The sequence below is a fragment of the Topomyia yanbarensis genome, chromosome 3, assembly GCF_030247195.1.
Source record: "Topomyia yanbarensis strain Yona2022 chromosome 3, ASM3024719v1, whole genome shotgun sequence".
Classification (NCBI taxonomy): domain Eukaryota; kingdom Metazoa; phylum Arthropoda; class Insecta; order Diptera; family Culicidae; genus Topomyia; species Topomyia yanbarensis.
Window position 1 is genome coordinate 245,949,937 of NC_080672.1, and position 21,590 is coordinate 245,971,526.

The 21,590-nt window shown below is 38.5% G+C and overlaps 1 protein-coding gene and 1 long non-coding RNA gene across 4 annotated transcripts in view; one reads left to right on the forward strand and one right to left on the reverse strand.

The window, feature by feature from the left end:
- Positions 1 to 3: 3 nt before the first annotated feature.
- LOC131692030 (scavenger receptor class B member 1) overlaps positions 4 to 21,590 on the reverse strand; it is a 247,130-nt gene continuing 225,543 nt past the window's right edge. For all 3 annotated transcript variants that reach the window (XM_058978858.1, XM_058978857.1, XM_058978859.1), the window contains one exon: positions 4 to 396. In XM_058978858.1, the coding sequence (XP_058834841.1) occupies positions 136 to 396 (261 nt within the window). In that variant the 3' untranslated portion in view covers positions 4 to 135. The remainder of the gene's footprint in view (positions 397 to 21,590) is intronic.
- On the forward strand, positions 7,891 to 10,201 carry LOC131692032 (uncharacterized). The gene is made up of 2 exons (XR_009305898.1): positions 7,891 to 8,756; positions 8,866 to 10,201. It is a non-coding gene; the product is annotated as an uncharacterized LOC131692032 (long non-coding RNA).

Genomic DNA, 21,590 nt, shown 5'->3' on the forward strand with positions numbered 1-21,590 from the left:
GTTTTTGAAGTCACTTTATATTACTGAAAGTAGTTATATTTTTGATTTGTTATAATCTTAATCATAAAAAATGTATAAACAAACATGGAATATGAATAACATTAATTTCACCTATTTTAAGAAAATAAAGTAAAACTAGAGATTATTTAATTTTTTTATTGTATCCGACATATTGTTATTATTATTGAATGTAATGTTTTCTTTATGTTCTTCTAATATTGGAACTGGTTTGGGCTCCATCCTTCGTGTATCAAATTTCCGTGCCTTGCAAAACGTCATAATCAAAAGCAAAAGAAAAAGAACATAAAAGAAGTACGGTAGGTATGGCTGAATATCCTTGACGATATAGAAAATCTGTAACGATTTGATGACATATGGAGGTAGTTCGCTTTGGTGCTGGAAATAAAGTTCAATATAAGTATATGGTAATTATGTTCGAGACCACATAGAAATATAAATTCTTGAAAAAAGCACACTAAGCTTAAATATTTACAGTGATAAGTGAAAGGAAACTTCTCGAATGGTACCGGTGCAAAGTGATCGAAAATTGAAAAACCTGTTTGAATCCCTCTAGCGGTGCAATTATGCCTTTCTTAATAGTGAACACTAGTATTGCATGGTTAGTTATGGTAATATATTTACATACTGAAATATCTCTTACAATATTATTGCATTTGAATGCAAAGCAAGATGCAAAGCCATCGTACGAGGGAAAAATCGTAGTAATCATTGGCGTAAAACGCGACAACTTTTTTCTCCCGGTAAGTTTTTTTGGGTTTTTATGGTTTTTGCCCTGATATCCCGGATTTTGAAGTATTGTATTAATTATTGGGGCTTGAACCAAGGGTCATACGCCCTATATTTCCAAGTTTTGTTCATTGATAAAATCTCTTGAGTGATGCTAACTGTCGAACTGGTTTCCTTTCTGCTTGTCCATTTGAGTCTTTTCAATCCAGAGCTTCCATAATATTGCGCATTTCTCACACCGAATTGGACTATCGCACAAAGACAAAATTAGTCCTTTCATTCGTCGAAAAATATAAATTTTCTCCTCGGCCTGGAAAATTGTGTTCAACTAGCACTATAAAATTACAGAATGAAACACAAATTTCTTAGATTTCCTTTTTTTATCTTAACCCTTGTGAAGGCAAGCTAAAATCCTAACATTAAAGGACAAGCCGGGCCTCTCAGGCCCGTCTAAATTCAGGCTCCTTTTCGCCGTTCTCATATAGAAAGGTTATGCAATCGGTCAAAATTTCGACTTTTTAACCAAGACCCGCAGGGCCAAATCTCTTATACCATTCGACTCAGTTCGTCGAGATCGTAAAATGTCTGTATGTGTGTGTATGTATATATGTATGTATGGATGTATGTGTGTGGCAAACAATCTCACCGATTTTTCTCAGAGGTGGCTGGACCGATTTGTACAAATTTAGTCTCAAATGAAAGGTACAGCCTTCCCATCGGTCGCTATTTTTATTGATCCGACTTTCGGTTCTGGAGTTATGTGTTGAAGAGTACAATCACAGCAAATTTCCATAGAAACTGATACCACCATGATGTCCAAATGATGCAATATATATTAAAATATGTGCAACATTACTTGGCTTTGCATGTCTAGATCATTAATGACCCACCGAAGGCACTTCGACCACATTGGCCAGCTATGGCGGTTCTTGATGCCCCGGGGGTACTTACCAAGTTCCTAAGATAATGTCATACCTATTTCTCAGCGAATTCTTTACCGATTTTTACAAACTTGGTTTCAAATGAAAGGTACAGCATTCCAATTGGCTACTGTTGAATTTCTAATTGATCCGACTTCCGGTTCCGGGATTACAGGATGATGAGTACGAACACGCGGCTAATCCCGATTTCAGCGTATAAAGCGATGGATGTAAAAAGGTCAATTTTTCCAAAAGGTGAGTACTCGGAAGATCACGTTGACTGTCGATTGGTTCTGAGTTCCATTTCGTTTGAACACGACCAATAAATGTTTCTGGGTTGCTATTAATTTCTTCTGATGCATAACCGGAGTACATGTTCAGATTTTTCTTCCGAGTCTGCATCAGATTCATCGTCGGAAGCAATATCATTCACATCTTCTTCCTCGCTTTGCAAATCAGTTTCGGAGTCGTCTGCTGTTGAATTTGCTCGAATTTCTTCCATTATTCCAGATTCTTTAAGACGATTGAAAACATGGGCATATCGTCTTATAGCCATTTCAATTTTTTGTTGCTTTTAGATCCTACAATTTGAATAATTACGACAACTATACCACAAAGAATAGACAACAAAAATAGACAATAACGACAGAGTTAGGTTATGTTGTATCCAAATAATTGTCAAGTAGACCACAGTTGGTGAAATAAAAGTATTTATCCAAAAAAATATGACACACGTCATTATCGTATGCTATTTTTACATTTCTTTCTTAAAGAAATGTATGGAATTCGCTCAAACTTTCAAGATTTTTTTCTTATAAGAAAAGGTAAAAAGTTAAAATCAATCAAAACATGAAAAAATTCCTGCTAATATGAAGATGAACTCATCAAAATGTTTTTTTCAGATAAATATTAATGTATAAAACTCGTGGTATTCCTAGTAAATATTGCATGCACACCGGGCCTGCCAGGCCCGGCTTGCCTTTTTGTGCATGTAAAAAATTCAAACATAGCTGCGCATCACTCCATAGATGAAAATTTCACAATTCTTTATTTTTGTTATAGATTTCAAAGCTACTTATCAAAATTTCCATGCCCAAGCTTATACTGCATACACATTTTTTTGTAACTAAAAAATTGTAACGTGCCGGGCCTCTGAGACCCGCTTGCCTTTTTGAGGGTTAAATACGTTTATTATGGCCCAAATGCGGTAGCTTAACGAGGCCGATAATTCATTTTTTTAAGTACATGGCACATGCTAGTGGGGGAAGGGAAAGCCGTATTTAGGGGCGGCTTGCTCCCTTCTTAGGTTAGCAAAGGAAAAAGGTAGGAAGTGGGATACATATTGTGTAATTAACATTGTCGTTCGCTGGTTGATCATTGTGGCGGATATGCACACGTGATTGTATACTATTCCCCCGAAAATCATTCCCCAGAATTCCACCCCCCCAGAATACCATCCCCCAGAAAATACTATTCCCCAGAAAAAAATTTCCCAGAATGTACCATTCCCCAGAATTCTATCCCCCAGAATGCACTATTTTCCATAAAGTCATTCCCCAGAAAAGATTTATTTTTTATTCATTTAATCTTTTTAAATTACTATAGTCGTGATTCGCTGGTTGGTATCTTTTGAATTGGACCGCTTTTTAGTTGGACCTCTGCTAGTTGGACCATTGTCCAACTAAAAAGCATCTTAATGCTAAAATCCTGGGCCCCATTCTCACAGTTACGTCACCTAGTGACTAGAAGAAAATTTCCTTCTAGTCACTAAGTGACGTGACTGTGAGAATAGGGTCCCCTATGTCAAAATCACCTTGACAAGCAAACTGAAAATAATCAGAGATGTGAACAGAAGCATTTACACTACTAACGTCTCCTTTGGATAGTTTTGGACGTCTGTCAGTCGGTCCAACTAACGAATCAAATTCGTTAGTTGGACATAGGCTGTGGCCAACCAACGAATCACGACTGTACTCGTTCCCACTTCCATCAAACGATATTCTTCGCTTTCGATTCGTGCACATTCCACACAAAATACCGAAATGTTTTCCCCAGAAAGAACTATTGTTCAGGAAACATGTAGAACAAATTGCAGAATCTAATACAGGTGTGCTTTGAGAGACATTGGGCAACAATCATAGGAAGCGGTAGCGCCCCTTCCTAGGATTCAAAAGAATGAAACAGATTTACTCAAACAAAGGAATTGATTCCTTCTTTCAAACATGAGCAGTTCATTGAATCTTCATGAAAATGACTCTTTACATCTGCCCAGTTTACATTTGAAGAATTGTCTCAACTTTTGAGCAAGACTATCCTGTTTGGCATAAAGTCTTTTGGCACAACATTGTCTGACATGAGACATTATATGGTAGTTGGCCATTTGACCTAACAGTCGTGTAGCATAAGCACAGACAAGCAGACATAACACTATGAATAATTCCTTAAAAATATCGATCCGCCAAACACAATACATGCTTCTAACCACTCATTTACAAATTAGTTACCCTCAGACCCTGGAACTTTTTATACTAGTGGTCTATCCCGTATACTTGCGCATATATCAGTGGCGCTATATATGGATTATAATCGTAAATGCTATCACTGTCGCAACTAAATATATATTCAAAATGAGTAATACTGTTCTGTTAGTTTGTGGTATAAGTACCGTTTGGCATAAGGTATGAAAATATTTTCGAATGTATTTCGGGTAGATTTGCGTACGAAACATTTCCAATGCAAAAGAAAGATAAATCTCGACAAACATATGATTACGGCGTTAAAGCCAACTGCCAAAATTCACTTTTAGCGGAAATTCTAGACAAACCGTTACTATCCAACCACAGATGTTGGTAGTAAACAAAAGAGAAATGTTTTCTTTTTCATTAAATGCTGTGAACTGTGCTGTCATATGTTTGCCGAGAAATGCTCTAAAAACCGTTTGTCAAAATGAGCATTAATTTCGTTTTTAATATAGATTCAAGGAAAGTTCAAAGGAAGGAATTAACACCTATGTTTGAATAAACCGGTCAGACGAAAATATGACAAATTTGCGTGCAAGAGTTATTTGGCATACAAAATCAAAAAAAACTGCTCATGATTGAAAGAAGGAATCAATCCCTATGATCGAGTAAACCGGTTATACGAGTGGATCAGATCAGATTTGCTTGCGAGAGGCAGCCACATTCGGCGGAATGACCTCAGTAGTTCCACACCGCATCAGTTCCTTGAATTAGGTAATGAGCAAAGCTTAGGCTCTATCACAAAAAATGATTACGAACATTAATTTTTCTGGGGAATGGGGCATTCCGAGGTATGATTTTTTGGGGAATGAAGCATGCTGTATAACGGCTTTCTAGGAAACGGTACATTCTGGGCAATGTCTTTCTAGGGAACGGTACATACTGGGGGATGGAATTCTGGGGATTGGCTTTCTGGGGAATGGTATACAACCGCACACGTTGTTGTAGTGGTTTCCAGCCTGTAATTGCAGGGGCGAGGGGAGGGTCGATATTTCGGATGATTATTGGCACTCCGATGCTGTCATGATGTTCTTGTGACGTAGGGTTGCCACCTCTTGAGAGGCTTTGACCCGGAGATTTTCACTGACCTGGGGGGTGGTGTATTTTGAGTGGAACTAGACAGAAATTGGAATCAAAACGATTGCTCGGCATTTTGGAGCACTTTAATCGCTTTTTATTACTATGTTAAAGTAAAGCTGTAATTTAATCTGGTGTAGTACTTAATTTCTCCTACTAAGTGCCACGAATACAAAAGCATCTGCTACTTTTGCTGTGGAGGACAAGTCGAGCGAGCATTGCTCTCCTCCACAACTAACAGGAAAAGGCGAGCAAAGGAGGCAGGGCAGCAGCAAAACATAGGAAGCACTACGTGGTGTCGGTTATTCATCACCAGAGGTCGCATCAAAGGGGCAAAACTACCTTCTCTAGCCAACAGTTAAGGATCGCTGCAGGTGTAACAACAAAACCGGAAAAACTCGTTTGATGTTGGCCTAGCCAGTTGGATCAGAACAAATCTGCCATACCTTGGTGCAGCTGGTAATAAGCACCAATAACAGTGAATTGATTTGGTAAAATTGCAGCAAAATAACTTTTTTACACCATTTTGAGCGACTTAGTGGCATGCAACATTTCAATTGCAGCAAATAATGAAATATTACTTTCCTTAATTTGTAGTAAATTTGATTTGTTTTTCATTTTCATTTCTTTGTGAAAAAATCAAATTTTTGGTAAACTTATCTTCGCCATCTTGAAACGAAGGGTTAGTCGGGCAAAATAAATCTGAACCAGAGTAATAGTTAACTTAGATTTTTTAAATATTTCGTAATAATAAAAATTGAATCCATTGCTATGCCATACTGTAGATACAGGGAGAGGTTGATGAGGTTCTACTGTGAATGAGAGGGAAAATGTATTAAACTTGGACATCAATAGTTTTCAAAAAGGTGTGGATAAGAAAAATGTAGGGGTGGTCACGGCTTGCCAGGACGTCCCGAACTGGCACGTAGGATGATCTACCTCGGGCCCGAAGGGAATCTATTAGTTGGGACCTGGCAACACAGTACTCTGCGCACAGCCAAACAACATGCTCGATGTCGTGATAGCCGTTCTCACAAACACAATGATTACTGTCAGCAAGCCCTATACGACGGAGATGCGCATCAAACGTGTAATGGTTGGACGAATAAAGTACCGGTTCACAGCCAAGCCCTTAAACCAAGCATTCATTGATACCTTCGGGATAATGGAATGTAGCCACCGTCCCAGATGCCCATTGTTCCATGAAGTTTGCCAACTATCGAGCGTCCTCTGACGGGAGATACTGAAAAATTCATTGAAGCAAATTGGTCTTTCGTAAGTGTCGCACCTTGGCTAAAGAGTTCGCCTTCTCATTGCCCGCAATAGAACAATGTGACTGGACCCAAACCAAGGTAATCTGGTAAGATTTTTCAGATAAAGCACTCAGATATTCCCGTATTTTCCCCAGGAAATACGGTGAGTGCTTTCCAGGCTTCGCCGCACGGATGGCCTCAATGGAGCTGAGATTGTCAGAAACGATGAAGTAATGGTCTGAGGGCAAGGTGTCAATGATCCCGAGATACTGAATGGCAGCTAATTCTGCGACGTAAATTGAAGCAGGATCATTGCGTTTGAATAAGGCAGCAAGATTTTCGTTGAAGATTCCGAAGCCTGTGGACCCGTCGAGAATTGATCCGTCAGTGTAGAACATTTTTTCGCAGTCGACTTGATGGTATTTACATATTATAGAAAATATTTGGGACCACTTGTGGTCCGGGATTCCACAAATCTCTTCCTTCATGGATGTGTAGAAAAATACAGTTGGATCAGAAGTATCTAAGAGATGAGCACGGTTAACGTTATGCGAAGATGAATCGATGTTCTGTGCCATGTAATCGAAGTACAAGCACAGACTAACAGACATAACACTATGAGGGAATTCCCTAAAAAAACATCGATCCGACAATTTTCCCAGAACACTAGCTCCACCTTTTATTCACAGTCCCAATCACTCATTTACTGGTGGGTTACCCCTCAGGTTTGGGAACAATTTTTCACTAGTGGTCTATCCCCCATATGCTTGTTCATATGTCAGTGGCGCCATAATTTCAAATGTGGTCACAGTCCCAACTACAAATATATTTAAAATGACCGTTAAAGCGGGCGAAGCTTTGTTTTTGAGTGTTATGTCTGTTAGTCTGTGGTACAAGGGCATGAAATGGGCAACGACACGACTAGAGACTAGCATTCCGAAACTATCGCAAATATGATTACCCTTCTTTGACTCAGGTAACTGTTAATGTCAGAACAGAATTGAGATTTGATTATAGAAAATGCATAAAACTAGCAACACTGACGAATCTGTTACTCAGAAAATTTGCATTACCTAGCAGTAGATAATCTTAAATCTGTGCGTCCTACTTTCTCCAATGAAAAACGAAAGAGAGGGAATCCAAATTTACCCAAAAATAATGCGATATTCCCCAAAGCCGACAAAACTTCATCCCATTAGTTTTGAGTAAAAAAATCATTCCCTCTCGTTTGTTTTCCGGCAGTGAAATAAGGGGCTGGATGTTGTTGGCTCGAATCAAAACTTGTCGAAAGTAAACAAAGTTCATTTCATATCGTCAACCTGGCACCCAGGTGGTGAAATCAACGGGGTGCTGGAGCGTTGCCAAAAAAAATTTATTTCCAGATTAAATTTTACTAAACTTCCCAGTTTAACTCAGCCGAAATGCTGGCTGGATCTAATTCGTATTCCGGCTCCGGTGACACAACCGATTCAAGTTAGAATGTTTAAGGGGTATCATTTCGATGCGGCTTAGCCGCATAACCGAGGTCCGGACGAGGTGGCCACCGACCCGCCGTCGGAAGCAAGCGAACCTGTGATCCACTCGTTTGCCCGGCTTACTCAAACATAGGGGCTATCCCTAGTTTAGGTCCGACTGAGCGGTAGCGAAGTCGGACAGCACGCGCAAAAGCGATGTGGCGTAGCCACATTGGGTGCTGGGCACAAAATAAAATTGGTAACGCTAGCAAAAGGTAAACACAAATGAACACTCCGGATGAACCTATCGTCAATTGACATTTCGACGAGTTTTGATTCGGGCCAATAATATGGGCCCGAAATAAGGACAGCAAATAAAAATTACCTACTGGTAGGTAATGGATTTTAAGTGTGTAGTTTTTTCAAACAGCAACCGCTTCACTTGGTTACGCTTTGTTGTGGCGATAATAGAAACATGGAAAAACGAAATAATTTTCTCCTTGAATCGTTGAACGATGTTCTCCAAGATTTTCTAAAGTTGATGATCTACTGCGCCGAGGATGTGAAGGTCATCATGCAGGACCTAGAGCCGATTTAACCGCTTAAAAATAGGCAGCGCTTAACTGCAGCTCAGCAGACCTTGAACCCGATACATACAGAAATCGAGTTGAGCCTAAAAAATCTGGACATCTTGGCGAAACATTTACTTACTCAGAGTGCGGATGCGGCCTACCGGTTGATGCATGATCAGCAGTGCCGTCGAGATCTGCGGAGGAGTTGGTATCGGTAAGTAGGTTCTTACTGCCGGAATATCCTACTTGGTATAGGAATCTGTGCTCACTAAGTGTATGTACGCGTGTTTTTGAAATAGAACCGTTATTTTTATCCACTACAGATCAGACTGGAAATGCCCGCGGAAGAAAGCTCCGTTGCACTGGTTGCTTGTGGAAAGATGCGTTAGCGTTTAGAAGGGCACTGACACGAGGTATAACATGAATCTGGAAGATTGTGCTATTTGTTGAAGCTTCTTCATAAGGATGGTTCATCGAATAGGCTTGGAAAGACTTTTAGAAAAAATGGTCATTGCCTGGCCTGTGCAGCTAAGATGGCAAGGATATTGTCTTTGTAGAGACAGACAGAATTTCTGGCCAGCTTGTGGTTCGATTAGGAAATGAGAATTTTTCGAAGAATTTGAGGAAAGACAAGAGAATATGGCGCAATAATTTTATTGGTTGTGGTGGCTGATGTGTGAAGCGATGAAATCGACCTGAATGCTGGCGAGGATTTCTTGATTTCTATTACCATCGAAACCAAAACAAAATCTAAGTTCATATAAATACGTGGTATGTTACAAAGGTTTGTCCGAATGAAAAATTTCCGAAATAGATTGATCCTACAAAACTTAACTGTCGTATGTGGTCATGAGATTGCAATGAACATCAACCTCAAGCGCTTATCCGCACAAGTGTGATATGTTGCAGAAGGTGAATGCCGCAACCAATATGCTTTAAGTTTAAAATAAATATGGCTCATTTTCATCAATTAAAATTTTACTTACAGATGAATTCGCAAAATTTAATTTATCTCATTATATATTTAGAAAGGTTGAAAACACGATATTTTCTAATTGATTATACAGAGAGTGGGACTACTCCATCATCCACATTAACGAATTTTTCAGCAAGAACTGAATTCCAAAAATTGTAGGAGATGCAAAATTTTAAATAAGAAAGTATCAGACTAGAACATACCGCATGCGCCAAGGATACCATTGTAACATGAAAGGTTACTTTTAGAGATCAACGTCGTTGGATCAACCATCCAATTATACGAAATTTAAATAATAGTTTGAAATCATTGTTAAATTAATATACAAAAGCCTCAAACATAGCAGTAATATTTCAAAAAAGACTGTCGGACGTAGGTCTTGATTTGCATAGCCTACATCCTGCCGGCAATATTGAAGATGGATCAATGTTTCTTGGCGGAGCGCATTCATCTGTGGATTGCATGAAGGTATCAGTGTCTCTTACTAATCCTACATCCAAATAATTCTGCCTAAACGGGCGATGGAAACGTTTACCGTGAAAGCTGATTGAAACTTAGGCGTGGCCCCACCTGGATGAAACTTTCCTACAGTACATCATTTCCTGACGTTTGCGCGCGTTTCAAGAGGAAGAGACACGCAATAGTCAACGTTAATGAATTACAATTCACTTAAATGCGTTTAATTGATTCCTCGATTTATTCATTTTATTTATTTCATACCTTACTGACAAACAATTCGTGTCAGAGAGAATCGACAGTTCACTCGAAAATGACGCTGTCGGCTAGACATACGTACTGCGTTCTGGTCAGTGGTGATAATAAAGTTGGAGCTATTGATAATATGGGGTAATTTGGGGAGAGATGCCGCACATTTCTAAAAATCGATCCTGCATCAAAGTAAACCATTCAATAATTGATGAAATCATTTCTATCAATTGTGACAAGTCTCTAAAATACAGTGAAATGGTTTTTGTCATAAACAAAAAAAATCATCAAATTTCCACGAACATTTTACAAAAAACCTGTTTTAATCCACCTAGCGGTGCAATTGTGCCTTTCTCAATCATGAACACGAGAATTTTTGCGTTTATATTCATTATAAGCTTCCAAATGTATATATTACATTTTTATTATATACGACATGACAACTATATACAAGAATAGAAATCATTATTCGAGTTCTAAAAATGTGTAAAAGAAAAAACAGCCACATTAATATTAAATTGAAAAACCTGTTTTAATCCACCTAGAGGTGCAATTGTGCCTTTCTCATTTCTCCAAACTATGATTTGATAGCTGGTTCGTACAATATAACATTATGGAAATGTCTTTCATTCTTATTACACTTGGTAAGTATATATAAGAGCACCTTTTTGCATTCATCGCGGTATCGGTTTGAATTGGAGTTTCCTATGTGATCGCACTCCACAACCCGTAACTCCGGAGCTGGAAGTCGGATGGAGATGGAATTTAATATCAGTTTCCGGGGACGCAACGCCTTTCATTGAGACTAAGTTGATCAAATCGGTCTATCCATTTTCGAGAAACCAATATAACCGTTATTCTGAATTTGGATGCTTCCGGATCCGTCGATGGTGGCCAAAGAGACTTTGAATGACTGTTGGTGACCTAGATCTACAAATTCAACAGTTGTGTTTACATTTTGGAAAAAAATTCACCTTTTTACATTCATCGCAGAATTCGTTAGAATCGGGATTTGCTGGAACCAGGGGCCCTATTCTCATAGTCACGTCACTTGGTGACTAGAACGAAATTTTCCTCTAGTCACTAGGTGACGTGACTGTGAGAATAGGGCCCCAGAACTCGGATCCACACAAAATTCAACAACAGCTGATGGACCTTTCATTTAAAATCAAGTTTGTCAAAATCGGTTCAGAAAATTCCGAGAAAAACGATGTGGACAAATCAACAAATTTTGTTTTGTAACCATACTCTTCAACTCGTAATCCGGAACAAGATGTCGGTTGAAAATGAAATTCAATAGCAACCTAAGGGAATATTATACATTTCATTTGAATCTTAGAAACCGATGTGGACATTTTGTTAACAAATCCGCACATACACACACATACATACATACATATATACACACATACATACACACATACATACACACAGATAGTTTGCGATCTCGGCGAACTGAGTCGAATGTTATATGAGACTCGGCCCTCCGGGCCTCGGTTAGAAAGTCGGTTTTTGGAGCAATTGCATAACCTTTCTATATGAGAAAGGCAAAAGAATAATATTTAATTAGCTTAATCAGCATGAGTTCAATGTTATCTTCATGTGATTATATTTTGAAATGTTGGTGGAGGATGCGTCAGAAATCCTTCATCTTATTTCGGTATACGGGGTGGATGAAGGAAATGCGGGCGTGAGGGTGGTCCAAGAGAGGGGAGTGATGAAGGATGGAGGTGTAAGGGCAAGGCGGGGGGGGGGAAGAGGGGCTGCGACGCAATACTCAACTGCATATTTTGCCTTCCATTTGAGACTTGGTTTGAGAAAATCGGTTCAATCATCACCGAAGAACCGATGACCGCACTCTTCAACCCGTAACTCCGGAACCGGAAGTCGGATCAACTAAAAATTCAATAGCAGTTTATGGGAGCGTTATACCTTTCAGATGAAACTAAGTTTGCGCAAATCGGTTCAGCCATCTCTGAGAAATTTGTGCGTTTAAATGACACACACACATATACACACACACAGACATTTGCCGATCTCGACGAACTGAATCGAATGGTGTATGACACTCGGCCCTCCGGGCCTCGGTTAAAAGTCGATTTTTACAGTGATTGTATAGCCTTTCTTTATATAAGAAAGGCAAAAAGGTGCGAAATCCGCAAAGTCCCAAAAAGTCGATCTTCATGAAAAAAAATTTCGTGATAACATAAAATCTCGACGTTTCATGCATTTTAAAGATGTTTGGCATCAAAAATACGAATTCGGTTTCTGAAATTTCATGGGGTCCCCCCTTTGAAAAAAATGTTGAGTTCCGGCTTATATGGGAATTTCATATGTGACCGGACGGTTCAGTCTATATTTCCGGAACCATATAAGTGATCCGTGCGAAATTTTACAGACATCTGTGGGGATAATTTAGCTATCATTTGGGACTAAGTTTGTGAAAATAGGCCCACCCATTTCCGAGAAACTGATATGAGTTTGCTAGTCTTGAAAAATGGCCGCTTTTCCCGGGCACTTCCGGAACCGTCTATGGTGGTCAATGTAGTCAACGAAAGTTTGTTTGGCCGTTGGTGACCTAGAACTGCAAATTTAAGTTATTTGAGAGACATTTTAGCGAAATTTTTACCTTTTTTGCTTTCATCGGAGTATCGGTTTGAATCACATTTTGCTATGGGATCGCACGCCACAACCCGTAACTCCGGAACTGGAAGTCGGTTGGGGATAAAATTTAATAGCCATTTACGGGGACGCAACATCTTTCATTTGAGACTAAGTTTGGTTGATTCGGTTTAGCCATCTCTGAGAAACCGATGTGACTGTTATTCTGAATTTAGATACTTACGCCGCGGCTTCCGCAACCGATGATGGTGGTCAATGTGACCAAAAAGACTTTGAATGGCTGTTAATGACCTAGTACTACAAATCGAAGCAGTTGTGGTCACATTTTGGAAAAATTTTCACCATTATACATTCATTGCAGAATTTATTAAAATCGACATTTTCTGCGTGATCGTACTCATCACCCTGTAATTCCGGAACCGGAAGTCGGATCCATTAGAAATTCAATAGCAGCCTATGGGAACGTTGTACCTTTCATTTGGGACTAAGTTTGTGAAAATCGGTTCAGCCATCTCTGAGAATAGTGAGTGAAATTGTGTTCGCGTACGCACACACAGACGCACACACACACACACAGACATTTGCCGAACTCGACGAACTGAATCGAATGGTTTATGTCACTCGGCCATCCGGGCCTCCGTTAAAAAGTCGGTTTTCAGAGCAATTGCAATACCTTTCTATTGAGAAAGGCAAAAAGGTCATTGCGGGAGAGATGCCGCATGTGCGGGTGAGACGCCGCACCGTGGTCACAAACCTAAAAATGGTGAACAAAAGTATTTTTTAGCTCTTGTTATGATTAAGTGTCTTCAGCTGAGTTTCATGAGGTTTCATCACACCTATAAATCGGCTAGCACCTTCACATTTCCTAAGGGGGTACTACCATTTCTAGAAACATTTTTTTACTCAACATTTTAAAAATATTTTTCTTTCGCCACCTTGTGTAACGGTTAAGTTGGAGTAACTTAATAAAGGGTACTAAATATCTATTTATTTGTACGAGCGACATTTATTTATGTGGTGGTAGCGGTTCCTTAAAAGCAGTGTTTGGCTGTTTCTCCCACCAATGAATTTATATAACTCAGGTTTGTTCTTGAAAGATTCATTTTGAAAAAGCATCAATTCGTTTAAATTTTTCATTTTTATCTCATTATTGATATCACTACAAATCAAGTTCAAGAAAATTAAAGCCTGGCGCATTAATGAATGAATCGAAGTAACTAATAATTAGAAATATATTGCCTGTTTAAATATATTGATAAATACTCATATTTCTATATGTCGCTGTGTTAGGTCAGTTAGTTTGTGGGTATACCTTATTAAGAACCTATACCTGACGCAAATGATCATTTAATGACATTCCGAGGTAAAAAATACATTTTAGCAACGCATCCTCCTCCATTGAGTGCGGCATCTCACCCGCAATTTTGATGCGGCATCTATCCCAATTGTAGGGGGGATGCCGCACGACGACATTTTCCTCTGAAATTATGGATAGCTGTACTCGTGATCAGAATGCCTTCTAAAAGGTCCCAGCTATTCAACCGATACACGATTTACCAATAAAAAAGCGACCAATTTAAAAAAAACTAAATTTTAATGCAGAGCTGAAAAATTTTCGACGCTCTGTGATGCAACTGGATGCACATAATCATTAATAAAATTTTCGTGAGTTAATAAAAAGGATTATTTTACATCTCCAGTGATGTAATTCTTCGAAATACAATCTCACAATATTATATTACCGTATAAAAGTGACCCTTTATATGAGATATAGAGAGTGCGGCATCTCTCCTGACGCGGCATCTCACCCGAAATTTCCCTACCGCTTTCTCTAATACTACGTTCACACTACGAGTTAAAACGTGTTTTAACGCTATCTTGATGACGTTTTTCTTGTTGCCAATTATTATAACATGTTTTAACTCTGTAGTGTGAACATGGTATAAGAGGACAAGCTTTGCAGAATCATACAAATATTTAATCTGCTTTCTGGGGATGGATTTGCGTTCGCATTTCTCTGATTTATTTGGATCACACATCTACATCTCTCGAAATTTTGTATCCAGCTGACAAGGATTGGTTTATGTTTCATAGCTACCTTCGTGTACACTGATCTGACGGCTTGTTTTATTTTGCTGCGTTTGGTCGGATTCCTGTGTAAAATCGAAGGAAAAAAATATGGTTTGAGGACTCTCCATATCTTCAAAAACTGACTTGTAAGAACTGTATGGAACTATTAAATTGCCTTCCGTTGCAACCTAACAAGCTACATATTACGAGAACTTCACCTTAGCTTCGTCATAGAGTGCAGTCTACCTGTAAATAATCCCTCACTTCTGTAGAATAAGGCCATTTCGGAATATGAAAACGATCCATCCAAGGCCGCTCTTTTCATTTAATATTTGTTTGTGTGTTGTGTCAATTTAATTCAATTGTTCATTTGAATTGATCTTTGTCCTTGACGTAAAAAATATTAAGAATCGCCAAAAAAATTATCTTTTGGCGGTTGAACCTTGACCAATGTTCACCGCGTATCCAATGGGTTCCCCAATTGTATTTCATACATGCCCATGCGCTGAATATACGCCGGTGTCATGCGGTCTTTATTCATTCAGCAAAAGCTCTTTATTGTGTAGATCAAACCGCGCGTCCTTTATTCTCAACTACTTTCTTAGGCGCTTAAATCGTAGGCATTGACAATGGTATCGTACGCTCCGCACAATTCCTTGAATGATTATAATCGAATCGGTGGAAGATTATTAACACTACCCAGAGCTGTTCCGGTGTTTGAAATAGTGCCAAATTTGAATATCAGTGAACATATATTTTTTAATAATTGTCATTAAGCGAAATATTAACATTATTTAAATGTTAATATTACATCATTGAATTTTTCCCTCTCCTAGGTTGACGGGTTTGACGGTATTGCAAACATTTTCAAGCATATTTGAGCAGACACCTGCTTTAGGATGGTTATTGTATTGCGCCTCGATAGTGGTGCATCGAGGAGACCGAGAGGGCTTATGGGCCTTTTTTATGTTTTGTGTTTTTTCATACTCTGCACCAGCCCAAACTAACAGTCAACTAAGAGCCTGTGCACACTGGCGTGGCCGATTGACGGGTCGCCGTGGATTGACTTTTTCTGTGGGCTGTGTTTGCAGACATTGTTCAACAGCTTAACGGCAGTCTTTGTGAGCACGGCTCGCAGTGGAAGTCATTGTGTGTCGATTTGTCGGTCGACCTCGGCAACGTGCACAGGCGCATTAAAAAAAATAACAGTAGAACCCTATTAGTTGTGTTGTGTTGTAATAATTGTAGTTTTTGGTACTAGTGTACAATTGTGTGCTAGCCGTGTGTCTATCTGTGTATGTGGGCGTCTGAGTATTTGTGACATGTGGACCAGGGAATGGATGCAGAACTGGCTTATATGATGGAATAGTGGGTGATCCTTCTTGGGATTCGTTGGTCACTTTTTACTGATGTTCAATTCGTGCATTCGATTCGATTCATTCGGATTGGATAAATGAGGGTACGATTGATTTACCGACGCTCGTCAATCATCCATTCCCGTCCAGCATAGCATGAGAAACTTTCAACGGAATTAATTGTCGTTAATGGTAAATATATATCATTTTCTGGCATTTGGACGATTCCAAGTTGTTTTATTGCATGGTACATGTGTTGTTCAATTAATATTCAGTAACAGTACTAACTCTACTCTTTATTTTATTTTATTTATTTTCGGTCTCATGCGTCATATTCCTCTGATGACTTCTCCGAGATAATTTAACATAAAAGGGCAACATTGCTGTTAACAATGACTATTCGCTGCCATCAAACGTCGCCAGGTTTTAGAAAAATTGAGATGTACTTTCATACTCAATTGAATCAGATAAGTAGGAACGAACAACAAACTGTAAGTAGTATATTACACATGTCTTATTTTATCATGCATATTTGTATTAACATATTATTTACAGGTAACACACATATCTCAACATGCAACACTTCCCATACACACGTAAACATTCACACACGCAAATATACAAATGCTCGACAGGTGACTGGGCCAAGTGCATTCACTCGTAGGATCTATCATTTCGATGATCGCCTCGATTCTACGAAACCAGTGCACAATTAAGCTGACATAAGCTAGTCTCGTCTGGTGAATGCATGTAACCTGGAAGCCCCAGACACGACAGGACGAGACAGACAGATGACGGACTGGACTCGACGGGCCTAGTTCAGAGTTTTAGGCATTCTTCAATGCACGGCTAGCGACCTCAAAAAAAAATATTTTACATCATTGAATTTTTTCTCATAATTATAATCACATAATAACGATACTCCCCACGTATTCGAGTATTATTATTCTTCGTGTCCGATAGGTAGACGTTTTGAGTGTTCAATAGGTAGATTTGCTTCAGTCTTTGTGCAACTGTTCTTTATAAAATGTGATTTTTATAAAAAACTGGAATTGTCAAAGCAACTATATCGCTTTCCTTTGTTCGTGATTATGCAGAGCAAGGTGTTGGTGATTCGTCTTTGGCAGTAGCTAGGTGAGAAGCGAGGTAAGCGTGCAACTGGCTGCGGGGGTGAAAAATGACAGCAAACAACTTTCTATTCTATTCTATTCTAACCCTTACACAGCCAAAAAAAAATGACAGCAAACAACTTTGTGTGCAAACTGAAATCCAAGCAATCATATATCGAGACGAATGTATCATCACTGGTATCTAGTAAACAATGTTGTTAGCTGTCGTTTTTAAAACCAGCATGGCTGAACGGCATTTTAGATAATCGTATCACCTGAGAATAAAAGCTCCTTGATGCAGACTGTAATTTAACATCTCGGAAATCATTAACGTCATCATCGCTTTCTTGTAGCGGATTTCAGTGACATTATGTGTCAGTTATCCTGAAAATACGGAGGCGGCTCTCAGTTGTTTCCCTACAGTCCATTGGAATTATGTGAAGAGGAAATTAAGGATGTAATAAAATTGACAAATAGTCGCTTGATAGAACGTAAGCAAAAAACTTGTCGCCGGAGAAGTTCACACAATTGAAAAAAATGTTTTACAGTCGGGTCTCCTACAACGCGGATTTCTACCCGCGTAATATTAATCACATATCTTATGGGATTTTGACTAATTGGGGATGTGGTTGAATATTTCGATTTTCGTGCGATAATTTAGAAGTGGTGCCTTCGGCAATATTCATCAGCGGGTCGAGTACTGTCCGAAGGTGAATAGATAATTTCAAAATTCAGCTACTAGGCGCTAGGGAGAATACAACTTCGAGTGAATGTTAGGTGATGTTTTGTCACGAAAGTTTAATAATTTAGGGAAATGATGTGATGTGAATGATGAGTTTTGATAATCGAAATTTTTCTACAATATGGCAATAAGTTTTATTTTGAAGGGCAATTTCTTGGCAGATGAAAACCAATTGTTTTGGACATTTTCAATACACAGGGAGTTCCATTGTGTCAAAAAAGAACATTTTTCAACATTTTGGGAATGAATTTCATATTGCAAGGCAAGTTGTTGGCAGCAAAATTTTCAACATTTTGTGTATGAATTTCATATTGCAAGGCAAGTTGCTGGCAGTTGAAAACCAATAGTTTTGGACATTTTCAATGCACATGGTTTCCTCCAATGTGTAAAAACGATTTTTTCAACTTTATGGGAGTATTATATTGAAAGGCAAGTTTTTGTCAGATGAAAATCAATAATTTTGGACTTTCTCAATGCACAAGGGGGTCCACCAATGTGTCAAAACGAATTTTTTTTCAACTTTATGGGAGTGAGTGTTATATTGAAAGGCAAGTTTTTGTCAGATGAAATTTTGGACATTTTCAATGCACAAGGGGTAGTTAGTTTTATATTGAAAAGCTAGTTGTAGACAGTTGTAAATCAATAGCTTAGGACATTTTCAATGCACATGGGGATCCGTCGATGAATCAAAATAGAATTTTTTTCAACTTCATGAAAGTGAGTTTTAATGGTAAGTTGTTGGTAATGGAATTTTTTTCAAAATGAAAAATTTTTCAACTTCATGGGATTTGCTACAGGAACAACACAAACGGCAACACTGCTTGACAAATCCCGTGGACAGTGACCTGTCCTTTGGCCTGTCAGACGAAAACGAAATGTTGACAAGATAGAGCAGCGTAGTGCCTGCATAGGCAACTGTATCGAAAAATCATATTTATAAATTACAGTGAATTTAGAACTACTTCCTAGCTGTTGTTTAGCTCTCCAACGGTAGGTTTAATTTATAAGAATACTATTTAATTATAATTTAATAATCATCCTAACAGAAGAAAAAGAAATAATCGGCTACTGAAGGCCAAAGAAACCACATGGTTTTGAAATTGTACATTACTTTGTAAGTTAACCTATATACTTTATTTTCTACAATTTTTCTAATGAAACCTGTGTTTACAGTTTAAGATTTTTGAATAATTGTTCTCAAAATTGTGTCCTTTGTTCTACCCGAACAATGGGAGGGAGTTTTATATTGAAGGGCAAATGGGTCATTAAATGAGAAAAAAATCTTATTACATACATCGATAAAGCAGATTTTTGTGATTGCAACAATGTTTTTTTTTTCCAACTCAGAAAACGTGAAAATAAAATTTAAATTTAAAATAAAGAAATATGTTGACAGTCTAGATTTGACACTATCAGAAGCATTTGGCATATCGAATTTCACGACAAATGATGCCCTGTCAGAAAAAAATGAATACATGTTTTCCCGGTTTTCCCGCAGGGTTATCTTTATTTGACATAAACACCATCCAATGCACAAAGAGAATAGGGAAAGAGACGAATAGTGTGAAGCCAAAATTACCTTATTGAGCAGACCAATCGTGCAATGTAAATAAACATTACTCCATGCCTGAGTTGGAGGAGATAAGTATTGTACATCTATTAAAAAAGAAATTTCAATTTTCGTCAGAATTTGATTCAATTGCGATTGTGAGGTGCATTCTAGAGTATATGTATGAGTAAAAACAAGCATTAGAATTATTTCATCTCTTTGTTTCAAAATGCGCATCGTTTGATAAACAAATCCAACGATCGACATACGGTTTGTTTTCAAAATATAATAGGAGTCATTTAAAGTGCTGCCTGTGGAAGCGGTTGCCAAAATTCTAGTGTTGAAATCATCATAAAGGGAGTGTTTTGACTGATTTTCACTCTTCGTCTCTTTCCCTATTCTCTTTGCCAATGCATATAGTTTTTTTTTCATTTTGGGTGTTGTCTTGATAGGCCAGATGTAAACAACCGCAGTTTTCTTATGTATGGTTGCCTAGTTTACATAAGATTTATTTTAGAAAACAAAAAAATCGTTTTTACGTATTACAACAATTTTTTTGTGAAATAATTTTATATTATGTATATTGAACCTAAAATTTATCGAATGGAATGGAAAACTATATACAGCTTAATAACCCAATTTGTTGGCAGATGAAATTTAATTGGTTTAGTGCCGCATAGTGAGAGTATCCCAAACTAATCTGTCACCATCAGGCAGGCCTTGACAGCTCGAGCAACTTTGCTGAAGACATCACCCTTCTAAATTACCGTCTTTAGAAGATATTGAAATAAAAAGATGTTTGCTGACTAGCTCCGCCCAGTGAGTGATATCTAATTTTGTTATTACATTATCAAACAGCCCTTGTCGTCCTCAGAAACTTTACAGAAAACATCATTTTCCTAAATTATTAAACTTTCGTGACAAAACATCACCTAACATGTACTGGAACTAGTATTCTCCCTAGCGCCGCCTAGTGGCTGAATTCTGAAATCTAGTCGCCTTCGGGCAACACTCGACCCGCTGATGAATATTGCCGAAGACACCACACTTTTGAATTATCGTGATCTTGAGATATAGAATTTGAAAAAGAGTACATGCTCACTTTAATTTGATTTGCCCATAATCGCGTAGCCCTTGACCTCCTCTAGAGCATTGCCGAAAACACCATATTTCAAAGTTATTAGACTTTTGAGATGTATCATATTCTATAATGTACTTTTAGGTGGTACGCTCATTAGAGCCCCTTAGTCAGAGTATTCCAAACTAATCTATCACCATCTGGTAGTCTTTGATTTATCGAGCAACTTCACTGAAGACAATACCCCTCTAAGAGACCATCCATAAAAGACGTAGTATTTTTTGAGTGATTTTTAACACCCCCGTTCCCCATCGTAGCATTTCGTCACAAACCTCTAAATACCCCCCCTGGTAATCTCGTAGCCTGACGGTAACCCTTCCCCCCTTATCTTCGCAAAAAAAATTAAAAGGCGATGTTAGATGAAACGGGTAAGATTGTCGTGACACCAGGTCAACCTTAAAGGCCTTAGTACAAAGGGTGCAGAGTTTGAAGCCATAAAAAGTCTACCTATCGAGCAAAATTAGAATCCAGCTTTGCTGCACAGGTATCAGAGACGGATTCCAATTGTGCTCGATAGGTAGACTTTTTTTGACTTCACTCTTTGCGCAACTGTTCTTTATTAACTGTGGTCAACCCCTATTCCCCTTTAAAGCTACGTAGCCTCTTTCCCCCCTGCCGTCACACATCATCAAAAAATACAAAACATCCCCCCCCCAGTGAGCAAATTTTTTGGCAGAGACCTCTCTGCTAGATTTCTGTAAGTCTTGGTTTGGCAGCCCTGTCAGATTTCTGCGCGTATCCTGTCGGGTTAGTTGAGCTAGGGCGAACTCGGTTGCGCTTGC